The sequence below is a fragment of the Anas acuta genome, chromosome 1 (genome assembly GCF_963932015.1).
Source record: "Anas acuta chromosome 1, bAnaAcu1.1, whole genome shotgun sequence".
Classification (NCBI taxonomy): Eukaryota; Metazoa; Chordata; class Aves; order Anseriformes; family Anatidae; genus Anas; species Anas acuta.
This window is the reverse complement of record NC_088979.1, coordinates 105,909,096-105,932,554: the sequence shown is the minus strand read 5'-3', so window position 1 is coordinate 105,932,554 and position 23,459 is coordinate 105,909,096. Positions and strand designations below refer to the sequence as shown.

General features: G+C 34.8%; 1 protein-coding gene across 3 annotated transcripts in view; it reads left to right on the top strand.

Annotated features, from left to right (window-relative positions):
- Positions 1 to 23,459, top strand: part of GBE1 (1,4-alpha-glucan branching enzyme 1) — a 169,916-nt gene that overhangs the window by 136,217 nt on the left and 10,240 nt on the right. For all 3 annotated transcript variants that reach the window (XM_068691224.1, XM_068691217.1, XM_068691208.1), the window contains exons 13-15: positions 6,922 to 7,106; positions 8,196 to 8,326; positions 22,366 to 22,483. In XM_068691224.1, coding sequence (XP_068547325.1) covers positions 6,922 to 7,106; positions 8,196 to 8,326; positions 22,366 to 22,483 — 434 coding nt within the window. The remainder of the gene's footprint in view (positions 1 to 6,921; positions 7,107 to 8,195; positions 8,327 to 22,365; positions 22,484 to 23,459) is intronic.

Here is a 23,459-nt window from a genome sequence, read left to right as displayed (position 1 = left end):
GACATTTTTTATTTAGGTATTATTTAGGTATGGCATTCCAGTCTTATTTGTTAGTGTTGAAAACCATGCTTTCAAACAGTTGGCTGTGATAACAGTTTAGATTGAGAAGTACTAAAGAAAAAAAGCTATAAAGGTAGAAAAGATAATTATAATGGAGGACTTCGTTTAGTGCTATAGAAATGTATTCAGTGTTATTCTGGTGTAAGAACAAACTACATCCATAGAAAACCTGAAAGATTTCTTCCTGAAGCAACAAGCCTGACATACCTGGAATTCCTTAACATTTCCATTACGAAAAAGATCATTCAGTTTCTTGTTCAGTAACCATTTTAAGGACTGAGTACTTTCATGTGTCTTTAGGGATTCTGTTTTTTTTTTTTTCCTTACTGCATCACACTAGAGGACACGTTCTTTTGTTTCTGTAGTACAGGCAAGGTTCAGCATCTCCTCCCTTCTCCTATGTCTTCAGTCATTTCCAGTTGATCCACACACACATCAGCGATGACAGTGTTCTTCAGCTGGAGATGAGGATCCCAATAGAAAAATTCATAATTGAGGTGTGTGTCTGTGTGCAGTGGTGCAGCAGAGGTTTAAGAACAAAATGATTGGTATAGATTTATCACTAGCAAGCTAAGTAAATATTCTCATCTTCTATTATTATATTCTGCAACAGGAATATAATTCCTTCCTTTGTGCTCATTTTCAGTCAGCCTGAGTTGCCATGTTCATCTGGAAGATGACAAGATTCTGGTGGGGGTGAGCTTTTCTCAAGGGAAGAGCTGTCCCCAGAACAGGTCACTTTTGGTGGTCTCTAGGCAGATACCTTTATACTGTGTCTTAGCACTTCTGCTGCTGACCTCACAAGTATCCTATTCTTACTAAGTAATACTCCCGTCCTCTTTTGTATTTATAGTCTCATAAAAACAATTTCATTAGTGTCCTTACAGAGTTTATAAATGACACATTAAAACCAATCTTCTTAAGTCAAGTACTCAAGGGGTCTTGCAGAAAAGTCTAGTGCTAATTTCTGTACTATTTTTTGGCATTTCTCTGGCAGGAAGTTTCTTGATCACTATCACTTTTTTCCATACTAACCTTGTTTTTTTCTGATTAAATGAACTTGTGTCCAGTGCTATCCTATGATCTACTCTAGTATTAGGTTTAATATATTGCTCTTGTTAAGACAGTATGATACATTATTAAAAGTCAAGTTAGTGTACAATGTTCTACTTCTGTGAAGTCCTTTCTGTACCTTATTCCATTTCCTTACAGGCCTTTGGTCTCTCAAGTCTGTTGTGAAGTCTTACATATTATTATGGCACATTTAGTAATTTCTTGGATCAATCCCTATATCTTAATTACTGGAGTTATATTTGCCGTTCCTATATCATAGTTGTCATTTAGTTCAAATAAATCATAATTGTTTCAGCGATACAAGTTACGAATTACTTTCTCAAACCCATTTGAAACTCAGGTTTTTGCTCCCATGTCTAGTGTGATCCCTGTTCTATTCACTGCCTTCCCTTCACTTTGATTGACAGCACAGGCACGATCATAAACCTGTTTAAATCTGTCACGTTACTTGTCAGCAGCAGGTAGGTTACCACTTGGCAAAGGAATTTCCTGGATCACATTTGTGACTGCAGGACCACTAGCCACCTTACAATACTCTGTGACTTGATGTTCTAGAGATTTGCCTGCATGTGGTATTGGGCCAGCATCATGTCACAAATATTCCTGTCCATGGTGTTTAGAATACGTGGTAATTTTAACATCAGATGATGTACTCCTTTACTATAATAATTAAAGGTAATACAAAAGTAAGATCACGGCATTTATTAAGGAAAAGATAGTTGAACCCCATTTGTGCTACCTGAATATTAATCCTGTAGATTGTAGACAGTTTCTTTGTGCAGACTTAATGAAAGGTTTTTTGATTCTAAACATAAAATATTAATTAGATACCAAAATACCAATTCAGAGCCTTCAGAAATGCGTGTTTCAAAGAAATCTTTGCACATAACACTGCACTTCTAAGAAACTTTGTATGGAGATGATGAAAGGTGGAAAGAAAGAGTGATCCAGCCGGTGGTCAAAACAGTCTCTTTGGATATGGAAGATCTGAGTTTCAAAACAAATAAAATATTTATCCTGATTTTTCTCCTCATAGATTGGAAGGATTTCTAGTCCATTTCAGAAGATAAGAGAAAAACATTTTTCACAGAACTCTTCTACCAATACATCTCTTTTTACCACTACCTTATACATGATATTTCCGCTGGGTTGTGTTTAATGCAAGAACTGTACTATAATGTTTGCTTGAAATTATTTTGTTAGTATTTACTGAATCAATGTGTCATTGAAAGCTGGTTTTAGATGCTGAAAAACATAAAGGTTTTCAAGTTGTCTATCCCAGCTATTTCACCAGGAGTCAATTTGGAAATCATCTTGATTATATTTTCATGTGGATAGCAAGATTAAATGAATGCTAATAATGAAACTCATTCTCTTAGAATTCTAATGTATTATGGAGCTTCTTGTATGGTTCAGGTAATATGAATGTTGTTAAGCCTAGTTACTTAAGGGTCTGAAGATGATGTAGTTCAAACATGAGTAAGTACAAAGGATCAGAATTTCATAATATCCAAGAGCTTCACATTCAGGGAAAATGAGAATTAGTTGTTTGAAATGTTTATGCTTTGAAGTGGTGATAAATGTTATCTAGATCTTACATTAAATGTTATCTAGATCTTATTTACATTGATTCTATTTATATTCTGTAGATTGTTGCATTGTCATCAATATTCAAAAAGGTAGTGAAGTTAAATTCAAATCAGTTATAACTCCCAAATGAGCTGATTATCTGGCTTGTGTAAATTAGCATAACTTTACCACTTACTTTGGTAGAAATGTGTTAAGGTAGACCAGCTGAGAATCTGTCCCAGTGTGTCCAGTCTTCAGCTCATCTGTTTTAAATAAGATCTTAAAGAATTTTGGATCATTTATATTCTCATTCAACCTTAAATACCTAATTAGACTTCTACCCTTTGAAGTATCAATAAGCTTATTGCTTTAACTGCTCTTAAAGTATTTTATGTCATACTTCATTCAAAAAAACAAACCAAAATACCAGACATCTCTTAACATTGCCTGCATCTTTTAAAGATGTCCTCAGTTCTGTTTATCCTGATTCTTTGAGAGAAAATAGTTAGTAAAGATGTCTGAAGAAGAGAGATCGAGGAAACTAATGACCTGTTGGGCTCAGCTACAAAGTAATCTTTGTCAGCATAAATACTTTGTGGTGTAAATGTATTTCTGTCACAATAAACAAGTGTGATGTAAATTTTCATTATAGTGATAATGTTAATTCCTTTGTTGGGACCATGATCTTGAAATCTTGTATGCAATAAAGTTGCACGATATGTAGGGAATAGCAGACTTGAATTGATTCATAGATAAAAATTAGTATGCATTGCACTTCAATGATTTGTCTTTGTTTTGTTTCTCTAATCAAAATCTCAGTTAATTTGAGCCTTGTTCTCTACCTCCTCCACATTAGTTCCATTGTCTTGATTTGCATCATTTGTAGCAGCTGGCTTCTTGTCAATCTGTACTTTGGACCTTTATATCAAACACCAAATTAATTACAGGAAAAAGAAATCCCAATAGTACTTCTGTGCTTAGAGGCTTTCACAGCTATTAAGTGAATGCTTCTGCTTCTCATTGGAGAGAAGTGGAACATGGAGAAGGGGGCAGCATGTACTTCACAGGTACATTTGGCTATCTCTAGCATCATCCAGTTACCCCTACCTTCCCTTTTCTAGCACCTCCCTTCTTTCATTGTAAAGTTAAACTAGGAAAAAAGCAATTAAAAAAAAAAAGTGTGAGATCTGTTTCTTGTTAAAAGATGTGTAGACTCAATGCTTTTCATGTGCAGAAGCACTTTATGTAGTTAATTAGAAGGCCTGCTGCCATCCTAAATGTTTGTACCTTTTCCTGAACTAATATAATTTTTTTCCGTCAGGTTGACAAACTTAAATTTCTCTATCTCAAGTCTACCTCAGAAATAAAGAGCACCTTTTAAAGTTAATCAGCAAATACAAAGGGCTCACAAGTACATTGTCCAGAAGATGCCCTCACTAACAGATGTTAGTGCAAGCAATAAATGTTTAGACCTACGTTCTTTTCTAAATTCTAAGTAATTTAGTCTTTTATCAGGTTGCTAAACTGTTAAATTCCTTTTTTCTTAATGACTGATAGTAGCAGTTAAGACAATAACTTTTAAAATTTTGCTGTACTTATGTTTTATGCAAAATAAAAAGGCAAACAGCACTAAAACAGTAGAAACTGTTGTGGGGAAACAAGGAAAGTGAATGGAGGTGGCAGACTTGCTTTATGGTCTAATCATGATAGATACGCTCTGCTTAGAGTGAAATACTCCATTGAAATGATGTGCTAGATTACTGTAACTTATTCACTATCTTCCATTGCTTTATTCTCCTGTTTTTATCACAGAATCACAGAATTGTCTAGGTTGGAAGGGACCTCAAGATTATCGAGTCCAACCTCTGACCTAACGCTAACTTTGTTTTTCTTGAACAAATAGCTATGATTTTCTTGGCTATTGTTTCAATACATACTATCTCTGACTTTCTGATATTTCTTGCTCTCTTTAACTGAGCTGTCTCATGTAGTCCATCTTTTCAATAGTGCACTGATCATGAAAGAAGGTAATACCTTGCCCAGCTCTTAGGAGAATATTGCATTTGGTTAGGTATAGTGTCAGTTTTGTAGCAATATCTTTTCCTCATTTTCAGTACCGTATTGTTAGCACAGTTTAAGAGCTAGTCCAGCATTATTCCAAGGTTATTTTCATTGTCCTGCTGTGATTCTGATTCTTTTATGTTTGTCTTCTGGTTCTGAGCGGAATATGAAATTTAGTGGTTTAGCTTTTGAATGGGAAATTTAATTTACAGCTTGTCAGCTTGCTTACAAAATGGGTACCAGTGTGAAGGATTCTGCTAAATATATATGTAGCCTGCTCTTTTTTGTTCTTTGTTCACTTCTTTGTTCCCAAAAAAAGCACGGAAATACACAAAAACCACTTTGAAAATGTAAATTCATAGCTGTCACTGCTGACCATATCCTCGGGGCCTCCCAGGCAACACAGGCAGTGTGAGACAGCAGATGGTGGCTACACATGCAGGGTATCCATCCAGGAAACAGCACTTGCCATCCCTCGGCATCCATGTTCTTTGTCTGCCCACAGAACTGCAGTTTATTGCCAAAAGTTGAGTGTCTGCCTGTAGAAATACTAGGATTTTTCGTATAAACCCTTTTATATTTGATCACATTAGTTTTGTGTGTTTCCAGATACACCACTTGTTGCCTCTGATTTGCAGTGAGTAGATATTCTGCGTGCTCTACATAAAAAGTTTGTGGTGAACCAGCTATCACAGACTTTGAAATGTGTCTAACTTTCAAAGTACTGAACTTCAGTCAATTCTGTGTAAAATGAACAGTCTAATGTGGCTGGGAGTCTACTAGGCAGCAGGTTATAGCACAAGTAAGAACCATTAAGTTCACCTGGATTTGCATCAAACTGTAATAATGATGGTATATGAAACAAAACAAAGTTTGCATACGTGAAAGTCTTTCAAAATACTGCATTCCAGATGAAGTGTTGGCATGAATCTTTTAGCTTTGGCAGCTGAGATTTGCTTCGGAGATTGTACATAAGCCAAGCTTTCTTCTTCCTTGGTTAAATGGCAACTTTTTTTCCTGCACTTTTTTAATGGAGTTTGACCTAAGTTTGAATAAGCCTGCTCCATGTCTTAAAGTGAAACATGTTTTGTTGCCCAGTTGTGGGGGCTAGTTAATTGGGGTGAGACTTACAGAACATTACTGCTAGACAAAAACAAATGGAAATACTGCGTTTGCACACAGTCTGTGGGACATGAGCCATTAGGCATGTGGAAGAAACCAGAGCTGAAACATGCTTTGTGCCAGTCCTGGAAAGCATCTCTGGTGTGTGTGACATGGAGCATTATGTATGGGAAAGAAGCTCCCTTTGTAGGGTGGCTGACCCAATACATATTGGTAGGTTCCTGAAGCACAAAGCCCCTTAAGTCTCTTGTTTTCAGTATCAAACACTGAATGCATCACTACGCGCTGTGCTTCACTCTATACTACCTAGCTCACTACTTGAACTACGATGTCTTTCTCAATTTTTCTAGAAAGTGAGGAACAGTGATTCAAGTCACTTTTCCTAATAGTTATTTTTATACCACTGGAAGTGGTGATGACAGTATCTGTACCCTGGATAAAAAATCAACAAAGTGGTCAAAGTTGGCACAACTGATCTTTTTATTTTTTTTTATTTTTTATTTTTTTACTTTTTTGTTGTCATTCAGTTGATAAAACGGGAGATAGTCTCTGTGGTTGTAGAAGTTGACAGTATGAATGATAGTGCCAGTTTCTGTTAAGTGCTACAAAACAATGGACTTGCAGTGTTACAGTGATGTTTTTAGGTTTTACAGCAACTCCAAAATTTGTATCCTGCTAGACGGAACTATTTTTGTTTGTTTGTTTGTTTTAAGGCACGGAAATGAGAAATTATTAACGATACCATCATAGCACAGAGGATAAAATCCATTCATCCACTCAGGCTTCCCCCATAGTCTTGGGTATTTAGCTCTGCTTATTTTATTGGCCAAACAAACCTGTTAACCAAGCATGAAAGTCCTAAGAACGGCTTTAATAATAAAAAGAACCAATTTATATTTGAAGAAGTATTCTTTGGACTACTTGTAGAAATGAAACTTATTTTAATGTATTTTACTTCTGTGTTGTTGTTTTTTTGTTTGTTTTGTTTGTTTGTTTGCATATGACTTTACATCTCCTTAATATTTTTAAATTCAGGTAATGAATTTGGGCATCCTGAATGGCTTGACTTCCCCAGGAAAGGGAATAACGAGAGCTATCACTATGCCAGAAGACAATTTAATCTTACTGATGATCATCTTCTTCGCTATAGATTCCTAAATGCATTTGATAGAGATATGAATAAATCGGAGGAAAGATTTGGCTGGCTTGCATCTCCCCCGGTAAGCTGTATATACTAAATAATAAGTTTTTAGTCACTAGTTGTGTACGTGCTCAGAATAACAACAATACAGAATTTACATGCAGAAATTTTAAATAGCACTTTATTATGCACTGTGTAATGCCCACTATATATTTGAAGTTGTCAAAACATGTCACTGGAATATCTTCCACGGATAATGGCAATCTGAAACAGCCTCCTTTTAGTTTCCTAGCAAGCTCTTTTCCTATTATTTTTGCTATTTTTATTTAGTATGTGTAGATGGGAAAAAATAAACTATAAAATAGTGTGTAATCCAATCCAGGGATTGCTTTGGAAAAGTGTAAATTGTTGTGACAATTTAATTTTACATAAATAATTATTTTGTTACTGAGAAAATGCTTTACATAGAGTATAGTGTAAGTTATAGTCTCCTAGTTTTCAGCCTGTCACTTTTGCATTTTCTGTTTTACATAAACATAGCACTGTATTTTTTATTATAGCAACTCAATTATCATTTCTCAGTGTTAAAATTATTTCATATTAGTTATAATCCACTTTGAAGATTTTTTTAAATATGCTTCTAGTTATCAATGGCATTAGCTAATAGAGCAAAGGTGGTGTATGTCCACCATTTCAATGTGGTTTTTCAAAGCAATTTCTCACACATTAAAAAAAAAAAAAAACAAAAAAAAAAACATACTGCCTCATTTTCCAAATTACTAGCAGAAGCGATGCTGATTGTCATAACAAATAGATGGAAAATTTAATAAAAGAAATCAATTTTTTGCTAAATAAAAGTGTGATAAAAAGACCATGTTATTAATCTTTGCTGAGCAAGATTTTTTCCGTTGCTCTATATACCTTGCATACTTCTACCTCTTTAAATTCCCTTTTAAAAACTAAGCTGCAGTTTAGTGACCAGAAGTTTTTTATTACATTACATAGGCACTACAATTAGTTTGCATGGTAATGCTCACATCTATACTGCTTGAATCTTGTATAATTTTACTTGAAATGATGGATTGCAGCAGTGTTTTTCTTATTTTCCGTAACTCAATTAGAAATTAAATACTACATAGTAATGGGATTATTCTTTTTTCCTTCCTAGGCCTTTGTGAGTGAAAAGCATGAATCCAATAAGGTCATTGCATTTGAGAGAGCAGGTCTTGTTTTTATTTTCAACTTCCACCCATACCAAAGTTATACAGACTACAGAGTAGGTGTTGAAATTCCAGGAAAATATCCTTTTCTTTACTGTTTCATTTGTACAGAGAAATGTACTTAGTTACTTAAAAACTAATTTTCCAGTATGAATGCAAACTAGTTACAAGGTACGAAAACACTTATTTGTCATTGGTACAGTCTTTAATGCTTGCTTTACTGCAAAAATAACGATTACAAATTTGTTTTCTTCATGAGATCATTTTGTAGAACACAAGTAAAAATTGAGATTTAAAGACTACATTTGAGAGTCTCCCTTTGATTTTTTCTTTTCTTCTTTTTGCCCTTCTTTCTCTCTCTCTCTCTCTCTCTCTCTCTCTTATGTGACACAACAATTGAGAAACTTCTGCATTTTAAATAAGCAAGAGAAACTGACCACAGTAAGATGAGTCTGTGCACAGAGTCACACAGGAAAATGTATTAATTTAAACTTCCAGGAAGGTTGTACAGTTTTTGTTTTATAACTGGGTAGACTGAGAATGTGTTCTTAGCTCAGCTGAGAAGCAGTAAATGATTACTCTTGAATAATTGGCTAGTTTTACTATTTTGTCCAAATCCTTAGCATTGAGGGAGATTTAAAAAAAAAAAAAAAAAAAAAAAAAAAAAAAAAAAAAAAAAAGTAACATTAACTTGCTAGAGGAATTTAGTTTTCCCAAGTTAAGTTTAAGTGTGTTCACAAACAAACTTTAGTCAGTCTTGCTGTGCCGGTTTAAATCACTGCAGCTCGTAACTTTTGGCCTACTTTCTTTTTATTTATTGGTAGATTCAGCAAACTTTTGCCATATTGCAGTTGCTTTAGTGTGATGTGGCACCCTATTACTCTAACTTTTGAGCAGTGCTGTATTTACCTGCTGATCTCTGAAACGTAGCAGGGTTTAGAAACATTAGGTCAAACCCACCTTCTACAGTACTTTCTTCTGCTGCCTGTATGGCCCTACAGGAGTGCCTGGAAAAGGTATAGCAGAGTAGTAATCTGGATTAATAAAATATCAATCTGATGCTGTGAGATACACCAGCACTTGACTGTCATCGGCATCAGATGTATACCTGTTTAAGTGGATGCTGCTTTACTTCCTCTGCATTGTGTAAAATGCTTTGAGGTCTGCAGATGGAAAAGGTGTAAGTTCAGTTTTAATGGCTACAGCACACAATAATAGAATTAACGTGACTTTCTTGCTCTGGTATTACATAGATGCAATTAGAATCATAGATTATCCTGAGTTGGAAGGGACCCACAAGGATCATTAAGACCAACTCCTGGCCCCACACAAGACCATAAAAAAATCAGACTGTGTGTCTGAGAGTGTTGTCCAAACCCTTTTTGAATTCTGTCAGGCTCAGTGCTGTGACCAGTGCCCTGGGGAACCTGTCCCAGTGCCCGACCACCCTCTGGGTGCAGAACCCCCAGCCTGACCCTCCCCTGTCCCAGCTCCATGCCATTCACTCAGGTCCTGTCACTGTCCCCAGAGAGCAGAGCTCAGTGCCTGCCCCTCTGCTCCCCTCATGAAGAAGCTGTAATCCAAAACATGTTGTCGTTTGCTTTCTAACTTTCTTTGTCAAACATGCTTTTAAGGTTCAATTCTCAGAAATTCTTGAGAAATATTCCGAAAAAAAAAAAAATCCTCCTTTTCAAGAACTTGGTATATTTTTTACATCTTCTGTAAATGTCTTGATCAGGCTTCTATTTAACTATTACATAAGTCTGTTTCCATAGCTTCATTTTCTGTTTTGTACTAAGTGAATTAAATACCGAGGCAGTATTTTTGTGCATGTAAGTAGATGTGCTGCAGAGTTTTACAAAAATTCTACTCCTTAGCCCTTAAAGTGAAGATGGGACTAAGCTGTGCTCAGGCACTTCTGAAGCTACTTGGTTTATTTTATGTTTAAGAAAATATTTTTATGACTAGTCTGACTAAATTAATATTTCATATAAGCAGTCTTTTTTTTTTTTTCTTTACCAGTACTCTAGATTTTTCAGTCATTTCAGAAACATTTCATGTATCTGTTTTACAGCACAAGAATCTTTTTCCTTAGGCATTTACTGTTTTTTTTTTTTTTTTTTCTGAATCCTGAATGCGTTGCTCCTGTTTCAGCTGCAAGTGCTCTATAGTAGCTGTTGTGAAGCAAATCGCAAGATCTGCTCTTCACTGGTTTTGAAGGCCCAGCTGGTTTGGTCTTTGGCTAGTTCACTCTGAGCATTGAAACAGCTTTCTGTACTGTATCATGGCCAGCAGCACAGTCAATGCTAATTGATTTTATTTTATTTTTTTATTTAAGTTGGAACTTGCTGGAAAATGTTTGTTACTCACTTAGTGGTAGATGATCAAATTTTTTTTAGATCCTTTTTCTTATTCACTGAAAATCATGTTAGAACTTAACAGCAGCTCAAGTGTGTTCAAAACAAGTATGTTGTTATAAAAGGCATACAGATGTCTCATATTTGCAGTTTAAAGCATGTATTTATTTTAATATGTTAGTCTCAGTACACTCTTGTCTTTTAAGTGTGTGTAGTATAATTTTATTTCCATAATTTACTATAGACAGTTTAATGATAAAAAAAAAAATGTTAAAGCATAAAGATACATACTAATGTTTTCATTTACTGAGCTAATTTTTCTACTGAAAATTGAACTGCCAGTTACAGACACGGTACTTTTATTAAAGCTGTTTTGTCTCAGTAACTCCTCCCACCCCAATCAAATAGTGGATCTATATGGCACTGGGAGTCTTCAGTGCTATCACTGCCACTATGTTTCTGTCAAACACACACCATTACCTCTGAGACATTTGTTCGTTTAATTAAGGAAGTGTTGTCCCCTTTTACTGTATTGTACTTTGAGGAGAAACAGTGAGCTTCTCATAATTCAGTGTTTCCACTTGGGAATCTCAAATATAGAGTCTTCACATCAATCACCTCAACAATCTTTCTGCTAGTCAGTTTATTCTATGGCAGTTCAATGTATGAATGAGGGGAGTGAACTCTGAGATTGAGCTATAGCTGATTGGAGACAGGAACCTTCTCTTCATTCCAGTATCTGGGATTTTCAAGATTAACTTAATTAAGATTAAAATTATTAACTACTATGGCTACTTGCTTTTGGCATCCTTTCTTCTTTCCTGCCAACATCCAGCAGACCAATGTTTAGTATCATTTTTCTTTAAATATGTTGGGGTGTTTTTAACAATGAATTGCTTTGTTTCTAATTCTTGTCCTGCAATTAGAGCTCTGGATTTTGTATGTAGTTTTGTAACATTCAACCTGAGATTTTAAGAAAATATATATCCTATAAATAAGAAATATTGTCTTGTGACCTTAAATTTTCAGGACAACTTTTCTCCGCTTCTGAAAGCAATTCTTTATTCTCCCTTTGAACTTAAACATGACGTAGAAGTACTTAAGAGCATGAGTTTATTGCTACCATTTTGTTTTTGTTTTAAGAAGTCAGTGGATTTTGAATTTGACTCTGAGAGGCAATTTACTGAATAAGGCTTAAGAGGTAACTGCTATAATGGTTCAAATGTTTTAATTAAAAAGTTTGTCTGAATGATCCTGGGAATTGTGAGAAATGTGATGAGCTTTACATCAGCCCATACCTAGGTTTGTTTCATGGATTGGATTAATCAAAGTAATGTATGTAACTCTTGTTATTACATTTGTCTATATTAAGTGAATTACTTTGTCATATTTCTGACATATTTCTTCATACATTCTAATAGTACATATCATAACATTGTTGCCATATATAGCTTCTCAGATTTCTTATCAGGTATATTAAATGATACAGAGCTTCCTGCCTTTCCGACCTCTGTTTTTGTAGGCATTCCTCTATTCTTACCACATTGAAGACATCATCCTTCTTTCAGCTGTTTCTTATTTGTAGGCTGTTGGCATAGCAAACATTATTGTACTTTCTTAAGAGGAGTAATAGTAGACTTTACAGTACTTCTGGCCCTGCTTAATTTGGAAGGTCTTCCTGAACAGGCAGCTTTATGAAGAGTCACAGCCAACTTGGAGTCAGTTTTTCTTTTATAAAATTGTCTTCTCCATTGATTTATTTCCCTTGAAAGTGGGTTGTTTCAGTCTACATCTTGTTCTCCTAAGATCATGTATCCTAATGTGAGACGTTCAGGGATGGAGACCTTAATTGTGTATGTGAGTATAAAAGTCTGTACATACTGCTGTGCAATATCGAGTTTTTACTAGCCTATCTCTGTGTCTTGACATTTTATGTTGTCATAAACTGCTAAAATGCAAGTAGGGAGATTTCATAGTGGGAAGAAATGGTTACCTCGTTACAAATATTGCCATTTTTATATGGCATAATGTATCCAAAGCATTGTGAAGTTACAATGAATGAATATAAGAGTCACTTATTGTTGGCATAGATTTACAGTGAATATATTCAAAGTCAGAGTCATCACTGATACGTGAATACTTAACTGAGGCCTGAAATATCACAAATTTTGTCATTAAAATGGTGCAAAAATATACTTAAAAAAAAAAAAAAAGTTAACTCTGGCTCTCTGACACTTGCAACCTGCACAGAGAGCTTCTAATGAGCAAATAAGGTCACTTGAGTGAGTCACTGGAGTGTGATTGCTGAAGGCGAAGATGCTACTTTGCAGGCTGCTTTGAAGTACAGTTATGTAACTGTCCCTACCTATTAGAATTCGGAGTGTACACAGCAAATGAAAACAAAGGACTTAATTTAGAATCAGCCAAATGCCAAATTCCATCAAGATAGTTCATACATTAAGGTTAATATGTGTGAATAAGAAATATAGCCTACTAATGCACCTTGAGAAAGTTTGATCTGTGTAGAAAAAGGCACAGGTTTCCATTGCCATTAATCTGGGTAGCATATGCTATTTCCAAAATACAGTTTCATTATGTAAAGGAAAAAAGAAAACATTTCTATACTGATACTGGAATTCTACTTCATGAATTATGTTCTTTCAGAAGCCTTTTCATAAGAAACAGGCAGCTTGAGCTAACAAATTGTTTCTGCCTAATTTGCTTCAGTTTGGAGATAGACAAATAATCAACATCTAGGTCAGCTGTCTCTAGTTCTGATTGTAGATAAAATTTTGAATGCTAACAGGGAAGCCATTTATAAGTTTCTGCTTTTATTTTGTTTTGTTTTTTTTTAATCCTGTCTAGACGTTTTTGTGGGCTAGTGGTGATTCCAAGGCCTGTCTGCAGTAAGACCTTTTTTCCTCTATTCAGAAGGAAAATGGCTGAAAGGAAGCAGAAGAGGAAAGGAGCTATGATTTGTTTTCCATTTAAGTTAACCACCATAATTTCAAAATAACTTCGCCACTTTTGTAGTAGGATCTATTCCGGTATGTTACTGTCTCTGCTATTACAATGTTATTCTTATTTTCTAACTGAAATGTCTTACAGCAATTGAAGCACTGTTTATTATTGGTCCTGTTTTTAATGGAAGAGAGAGATCCTTTCTGTTTTGATGACACTGATGTCACTTTTTTGATTTTCTCTTGAAGTTATTCAGCCATTCTCTGGAATTAGCTTTCCTTGAAGCTCAATGCCAAAAACAAGTCACGGTTCTGACAGTTTATCAAATTCATGGTCTTGAATAACTCAGTTCCTATGTGGTGTTTGTGCCAGGGCATGTTCCATTTGTAATTCATATGTTATTTTTCTGTACTTCCTAACTGTTCACTTCTTCTCATCTTGCACTATTCCTCACAGTTAAATAATTCCTATTCCTACCTGTATAGCATTTGCATTTATCCCAGCTGAACTTTCCTTCCTTCACCTGGGACCATTTCTTGACTTTACGGTAGCGTGCTTGAAGCAGCTGTAGATTTTGCTATCTGCAAAATAATAATAGATTTATAACAGAAGTATCATTAGTATGTACAAAATACATTAATGGAAAAGTGTTTGTGCAAGTACTGGCACGAACAACAAATTAAGGGTCATAAGAATGGCCTGCATTGATAATGAAGAATGCTGTTCCCTGCAGTAAAACAAAGTATTCCGTTTTCCTTCCAAGACAAGAAGGTAGGTACTCGTGAGTGGCACCATCTCTGTTGTGGCACAGATTGTTGTGTCAGAAGACCCTACATCCTAAACAACAGTGGGATGAAAAGAGGATATAAATTATGCTATTCATTTGCCTATTAGCACAGTATGAATCAGATATATTGCAAGCAAACAAGGATAAGCAGACAGTGAAATAAATCAGCATTTTGTCATCATGATTACCAACTGATGTGGATTTAAATACATCCATATATCCATATTTACATTTGGTTGAAGCAAAAAGTATCCATATTTGGTTGAAGCAAAAAGGTACAGTACTTTTCCCCTCCACTTCAGTACTGTGCCATAAGCTAACTCCTAAGTGGTTTCAAATACCCTCTAAATATCTGGAGTTGAAGTTCATCAGGCCGAGGTGCTTAATTTAATTTGAAAATTTATCTAAAAGCTCTCTAATATGCTCTTTCTCAATTGCAGGTTGACACCTCAGTCTTCTCCAAAATTAAGAGTGTGTGGAGAGGAGGAACCAAGGTACCCTTTACCTTGAAATTATTTAAGCTAGTTTCCTGATTTTCTATTGAAATTCAAGAACTGTTAAAAGCAAAACAAAACAAACAAAAACTAAACACTGTAGGCACTTTACAGTCCTTCTGGAAGCTTCACTTTTCTTCATCATTTCTGTGTACATGGTGCATTTAAAAATGAGTTCTTGTTCTCCTTAACATATGTTACTAGCATATCATTTTGTTCCTTTAATTTCCTCATTATTACCTTGGTATTATTTCTTCCTAGCTTGAAAATCTGGTTTCTGTTTTCTTTATACTTCTTCCTAGGATTTGAGGTGAATGAAAAGTTCTTTATTCAGCCATATTGTTCTGTGACTATATTTCTCATTTTGTGTGCAAGTTAATAATTCATAAATCATGCTTGTGCCCATAGCTTTTCTTTTACAAAATCAATTTCTTCAAGAAATTGCAGGTCTTCAGTATCTTTAAAATCCAACTTTATTATAACGATTTACAGTTCTACAGCTGTTAATGCACCCGGGTTTCCTTCTTATTTTGTTTCTGATCTTCACTTTTTGGCAGGCTATTTTCTTTTACTTCAAGTGGTAACATTTTGGCAATGAAAATTGTTGCCAGGAGAGCTTATCTATTCTTGCTTTCTGCAGGGTAAATATTTTCCTTTGGCCCTGATTCATTGTTATTGCCTTTGACTTCTCAAACCAGCTAGTACTTTTGTACATGACAGTCCTGTTTCGTCTTCATTGTCATCCTCATGATTTCTCTATATGAGTACTTTTCCCGACAACTTTTATACATAGTTTGGAAAAACAGATGATGAACAGCATTCTCTACCCCAGGTATCTTTACTTCTTGGGAAGGAGTAAATGTTAAAAAGTTACATGGTTCCAGTAAATCGAATCTCAAATCTGAATTGTGCAATCACGTTACAGCTTCACTAGCTACAGATCTAGTTGCAGAGATGCTGCCCTTCCAACCAGAAATTTGTCGAGAGTGCTGACAGTCAAGCAAATGTTGGAACAGTTTACCCAACACGTTATGCAGGCTCAGTATTTACGGCAACCATTTTAAAGACCTTACTGGATAAAGCTGAGAACAACCTGTTCTGACCCTGTAGCTGACTTCCAACGTGAATGTTTGGTGATCCCATCCTATGACTTGTAATCCTTATCTTCTCTCCTTCAGACAGGCTTAATGATACTGTGCCTTACCCTCATGTGTGCTTGTAAACTCCTGTGGTAAGCAGAGGTCACCTTTCTTGCCTAAGTGAGCTCTTGCAGCTATTTAGCAGTAGCTTTCCTAAATAGCAGCTTTTCACCCTTTGTTATTTCTGTCAGCAAAGTTCTTAAAGATGAGTATACATGAATGAATAAATAAATAAATAAATAAATGGAGCCTGCATAGATTTGGAAAGCAAACTCTCTTGATAATGCCAGAGCACTCTCAGAGTTGACTTTAAAAATAGATTGAAATAGTGGAATATTTAAACGGATCTGATTTGAACTTGTTTAGTAAAGAAAAGACTTTACGATGGATTTCTGAATTTTCTGATCTTAAGTTAAAACACATTGCTTTGAAAAGAGTTGTGTTGAATCTGGGGGTGTTTTTCTTCATTTGAGACAAATGAAGCTTTTGAGACAAATTATGTATTTCACATTGTCAACCTTTAGACACACAACTTGAGTATTCAGGTGTCAGGGGGAAGCAAACTGAAATATTTTTTCGTTTTGTTTTGTATTTTTTGTTGTCTTTGGGACAAGTTGTGTGTATGCTTCTAATATTGTCTCACTAAAGTAGGCATGTGTACCAAGCCTTATATTCTTTTTAAACTGGTTAAAAAATAAAAAAATAAAAATCTGCAAGAGGAGAAAACCCTGTCTGAGTAGCCATAGTATGTCTTATTCATGAAACCAGAGAGGGTTTCCCTTTTATCTTCTGAGACATATTTACCTAGAGAAAATTAGTACGATATCTTAAGTACAGCCAGAGGTTCAGGTACGTAAGGAACACAAAAATGGCTCAGTAAGGAAAAACAATTTCAGATGATGGTGCATTTAGGTGCACTTGAACTTCTGGTAGTGGTTGAAATCAATGAAGGCTTCAGCTGAAATATGAAACCTACATCTGTGATTTTTCATATTTTTCCTCATTTAGTTTCCAACTTTGAATTGCAAAAGTGCTAACAAACAAACAAAACAGGGTACGCAATTTTTGTGTTTAAATGAAAGTAGTACAAGGAAGTTGTGGTGCATTAATGATAGGTTTCTAATCCACACTTCATAAGGGTTGCCCCTTAGTAATTTGTAGTCTTCTATGTTGTTGACTTAGAGTGACTTTATTTTAATGAGCAAAGTTGGAAAGACTTGTATATTCAGATTTTAAATTCTGCTGTGAGTCATTCAACACATCTCTGCCAGTTTATTCAATCTGACCTTTGAGCATCCATTTATTACAATGTTGAATCTGGTTCAGGTGTAGACTACTTGTATGCTTGTAGCTAAAATGACAAAAGAGAATGCTGGTACAATACTTGAAAGGTAGCTTTTGATTTTCGTTGCAGGTGGGCAAAAATATTTTACCAGAGTCTGAGGACTAGATTTGTCAAAATATTTCCAACTCATTAAAGGCTTTTAGTTGAGAGTTTTTATCTTCTGCAGTCATTGTACATGTAGCTAATAAACTAACCATACTAAGAAGCAGTTTAACACTCAGCATCAGATGGAGTCAGCCTTGGTTTTCATGTGCTACACTTAAGGATGATGGTGAAGTTACTAAATGCATCCTCATTAAAAACTTCAGTAAATCCTAGTTTAATAACTCAAATTTTTTCTGTCTTTTCAGGCAAGGGCATTAGATAATAGATATGCATGAAAGTATATGGAAATCATGTGAACTCATTTATGCCTAAGAAGAGGGAGAGCACTAGAGTGTCCAATACTGCTAGCATTCCTTTAATATTAAAATCATAGTCACTGGAAGCCTCAGCATTTATTTGCATATATTTGTCTTGTCACGACCACTTCTTAATGATTTTGCAAGTGGTAAAATCTGAAAACATGTTGCTTTCACCAGTATTTGTATCTGCTGAAACAAGTTATTTGTTGCATATAGGCAGATGTGTTGATTTGGAAACTTATTAATTCATTTTAAGTTTGGATTATTTTTTCTGGGTTTGGGGATCTATTTTGTAAGTCCTTCTTGAATAATGCTAATATAACTGCTTTAATTCACCGTCTGGATTGAGTAAGAATATAATTTTTCAGCACTTCAGTGTTACACTGGATTCCTAATGATTGAGGAAAACTTTTTTTTTCTTTTAATCTTCTATGATATGAATTTCTATTTGAAAGAAGAAAGCCGTCTTGTAATTTCTGTTTTTAGAGTAGAGTTCTGGGTCAAAACAGATAATACTTTTAAACTTTTTCACTAAGAAATTTTGTTTCTTCTCTTCACTTCTCCATGTTTATAAAGCTTATTTTTGCTGTAATGCATAATGTAAGATTGCATGTGGAGGGTCTGCTCTTTTTGTGAGTACTGGAGGATCTTTTGCTTCAAGAATATATGACAATGAATTCTGGGGCAGGGTAGTGGGATTTTTTTCTGCTTTCTTGCAGAACACAACATCCCGCATGTTGTGTCAAATGTCCTAGCTAAATATCTCTTGCTTTTTGTGCAGCTTTCACTAATATATTTTGAATGGTAAGTACGTTAAACTATTTAATGAGATGTAGTGTTCTTGAGAAGAGATGGTCTTCTGTATGCTGTGTGCAATTATGACAGTATATACACGGTAGCTATTTCTCTTAGAAAATACTGAAAGAGGATTTATGGGAAAGTTGTTTGTTTTATGCAAGCAAACATACAAAATAAACCACCCAAAACTTTCTTTGGACACTCCCAAACAAAGCATCCAGGTGTACCTTAGCTTTTACTTGGCTGAGTAAAATTTTTAATCTCTGTGGATATAATGAGAATGAGTAAATTTAATCTTGTCGTAAGGGTGTTATTTCCAGCTGTAATAGGTGTGGGGTCATGTCGGTGTTAGCTTTTGCCGCGGTAACTGGCTCCGGGCAGCCAGCTGATCCCAAACTTTTTAAAGGATCAAAAGCTTCTTCAAAGTGTTCCCATGTCTGTTGTCCATACCTTTCTTTCTAGCCTCAATTCGCTTTCTGAAAGTTTCTATATACAGATATAAAGTAAGTGTTTCAGCACAGTTTTTGATCCTTTTTGATCTGTACTTCAGCTTTGTCCAATCTGTATTTCTAGAACCATATCCTTTTGCTTTTAGCCAAGAAATGGTAGCAAGGGATAAAAATGAAATCTTTACTAGGTATTTTTATATATTGAGAAGTATGGTGAAACATACTTCACCATACAGGTGAAGTTTACACCTGACTGGTTTACATATGAGTTGAAAAGAAAATAAATGTGTATGTACACACGCATGCTCTATGTGCATGGCTGGAGAACACCAGAGAAACAGAGGTATGGGTGATTAAACATTTAACTATACAATAAAATTTAAACTATAATGGTGTCTAGTCCTAGATTTGAAAACATAAAATGTGGATGTGTAACAGGATGACAGTCTTTTCATACACGTTTGGTTATCCTTCCTCTGTTTCCAGTTTTGCTCAGTCATGTCTGGACTTCCTACATGACAGGATACCCATCAAGTTAGATAATCTGTGTAATAGGAGTTGTGTGTAATACAGAGGACCTGCACTTAAATATCTGTCATGAATCAAACACATTCAAATAAAATTATGTCAATCAAACCTGACCATATAGAGGACTGATTCTTTACAAATACTCAGTAAGCCTTAAATAATTTCGAAATTAGTTGGTAGAAATTCCTATCTGCTGTTTGGCAAAGCTCCTAATTATGCAGGTCTATCACACCCACAAATAATACTGGGGTTCTTTTTTTCAACACTAAAGCTTGAGGAACAAAATACAAATTATTTTATGGTTTTCATTTACTTAGTAGTATTTTATGTGTCATTAAGCATACATAAGATTAAATTAGAAATTTGTGTTAAAATATATTTTTTTTAAAATACCATAAAAGCATAGTAACTCAGTAATTAATGTGGTTGATAATGACACACGTTCCACTTCCAACTCTATCTGTACAAGAGTTCATTTCTTTTGCTGCTCTCCTTTACTGTAGCTGTAAGGAAATTTAAAATCAGAGCATCAAACTGAACAGAAATCAGTCTTTTTTCAGTCAGGGTACAGGCTAGTGTATCCAACACTCTGCTGCTGAAACAAGAGAGGCCCCACTGCAAAAGAAAATACCTCTATTATGTGCTTAATTAAAATGCATAACTGTTGTTTAATGTTTTCATGATGGTAAACTTAAATGCTTGTAAAATTCTGAAATGTGAAATGTAGCTTTTCTGTGAGGTTTAAGTTGGAAGGCAAATGGGCTTGTTTACCAAACAAAGTCTTTTTCCCTGAGAAATATCTAATTTGTGGAGATCTTAGGATGCTTTTGACCCCATTATTCAGGATCTGGTTAGCAGTATTTATGCCAAATCATCTATGTTGTGAGGAGTGGAGAGGCAGTGATTGCTATAGAGCATTGCTAGACATACTTTTATAGCCTGGATTAAGGAAATGGGATAATTTGTTTCAAAATTAGCATAGCTATAACAATTGCATTTGATGTAAATAGTTTTAAAGGAATCATTAGAGATGTCAGGGCTTTCAGCAACATTGATAAATTATTAAATTTAATGTATAGTGTAGATCACAGTAGCAAAGGATGAAATGCTTGAGGGAGACATTCATGTTCATACAATATGCAGTGGAATTGTAGCAGCCCTTGCTGATGCTGGATTTGAAAGGGTACCAAAGAGAAAACTAGGAGCTGTAGTTTGGAGTCTGGTTTGGTATGTTGTTCATGGTAACAGATGAATGGTATGTTGGGCATGTTTATAAAATGAAAGGGGGTGAGGGGTTGAGGTGAGTAGTGCACACATTGAGTATTAAAGCTGATTAATAAAGTATAATTTTTCTAACAAAATACTTTTTTAACAAACACTCACATGAAAATGATATTAGAGAATGCAGCGATTTTCTGTTTCTCTCTTTGGTACCTACCCTCTAGAAATCAAATACTAACATAGCAGTCACGGACATTGGTCTCCTTTGCTGCAAATACTTCTGGAGAAGACACTACTGAATGGCTAATGTTAAGAAACTAACTGAGCGCTTTGGTTTTCTTCCCTCTTCTGTATCTGTATTTCTTTTTTCTTACCTTCTGTCACCAAAACCTGTGCAATTTTCTAGTCTCTAATCACAGGTTAAATTTGCACTTCTAGTTTAGGCATCTTTTTTTATGTCATGCTTCAGATGAACAGTTTCTTGTTGCTGGAGATTTAAATCAATAGGGCTGCTTTACTCTTTCCTAATTCGATTAAATACAAGCCCTAGCAAAACAAGATTCTTCCATAGTTTTAAATTAAGAAAACAGATTGTGGATAATAGAATGTTTATTTCCTTCTCTGTATGTTTTGTTTGGTTGGTTGGTTGGTCATGGTGGGATAGATTGAGTCTTTCTGTTATAACTTCAGAATGGTAAAAGATGTTTTAATGATACCCAAGCAAGAAATCCAAAGGTACTTAAATTAAAGGGTTCTAAATAGCTTGTGCAGTCAACATCTACAGCTGAGGTGTTCCAACAACCTTGAATGTTGCTGGTGAGAAGTCCAGAAAATCATAAAACATTTAATTTGTAGTTGTCCCAAATAAGAAGTATACTTTTGTGTATTAGCTCTTTACTTCTTTATTTTCCACCTTATTTCTGATTTTCTTCTTTTAAAATTTTCTCTTATTTTTTGTTAAATCTGTTTGAATCCTTTTAAGTATGTGTGCAGGTAGTCCTACTCATTGTTAAAATGTTAAATAACATACCATTTTAGCAACTACAGTCAGAACATTTGTTTTACAAGGTCTTTTATTAAAAATAACCTTCCTTTTGTTCCTCTGTGTTATAATAACTCAAACTCTCTTCTGAAAAACTTTCATTGGAGTTGTAAAGTGTTTTTTCTGTAAGAGTATATACTTTTCCTATGGACACTTGATCAGATTCTTTGATTGTTAAACAGTGACTGTAATTTTTATGGTCGTTCACAATTCTGTTATGTCAAATCAGCCACTCATTTTGTTTAGTGTTGCATTTTTAGTCTAGAGCATTACACAAATTGCTGTGTATATTACCACTGTAATTCTGTAAATTTATCTCTCACTGAAGATTTTAGGAGATGAGAAGGTGTTTTCTTTACTAGGAATCACTATGCTAAGATGAAAATTTCAAGACAAACTGTCACACGGTAGCTGTAGGTTCTGTATATTTTCCCACTCTTTTCTTAGGTTGATTTAAAAATCAAAACAAGACAAAAAAATGAAATCCTATATATTGATGTAGGCTGAAATATGTTTCAACAATTCTTTCAGTTTTTCTGCTTTATTTCCCATTTAACAATAAATTGGCATAGTTCCTTAACAATTTTCCTTAAGTATAAAATCCTTCTGGATTCTGATGCTTCAGAATATGGGGGACATCAAAGGCTGGACCACAATACAGAGTATTTCTCTGAAGAATATCCTCACAATTATCGACATAATTCACTTATGGTAAGTAAGACATTATGTTTTTATCTGAACAATTTTTAAAGTTCTTTGGAGAAGTATGGAGCATATTCTAGGAATATTTCTGTGTTACTTTTTGTTTGTGCTTTTTTCTGAAATCACCCTTTAGATAATATAGGAGAGGTGATGCTAGGATTTTATTATGACCTATAAAGTTAACTGACTTTCCTTTTTTGACATTACATTTAAATGTGCATGCCCTCTTGCAGTACAGACACAACATTCCTTGCCAAACAATATGCATGAAAACCTTCTAACATGCTTTTGAATTGCCATTTTGAACATAATCATTTCCTTTATTTTCATGTCTGAGAAATACCATCTTCATGCTTTATTTGTGAATAGAGCTCCATAGAAACTAATTTTTGCATCGCTTTCTTAATATCATGTGCTTAACTCCACAAACATGAATAAGAGCAAATCATGTATTGGCAACTGGCTACTTCCTCTCCTCAGTTTACAGAAAAAATTTCCAACATAGAACAGACCTTCTCTATTCCCATCAAGAATTTCCAGTCCTAAACTATCTTAAATAATGAATAAAGACTTTCCCACAGATCACTTCAGGTAAAGTGGGAGGCATATACTTGCATATGATTTCTGTTAGCTGAGGTGGTGACTAATCAAAACCAAAATCACTCCTTTGTCATTACTCTTGAAATCCTAATTACTTACTACAATTAACAATTTATGAATTTGTTATTTTCCCATTCATTACATATGTGTATACATATATACATACATGGGTATGTATGTTCACAAACTCAGAGATTAAGATTCAAAAAGACCATGAATTAAGGCAGAGTTCACTGAAAAAGTTCTGAGAACAGTTAAGTTGTTGACTAGATTTCCATATTTAAAACATATGTGTGTGAAGGGGTGTGTGCATTGCTATACACAGGTATAGCTGTACACAGAAATGCTTGTATATACATTACATTTGTATTGTAACCGACTACAG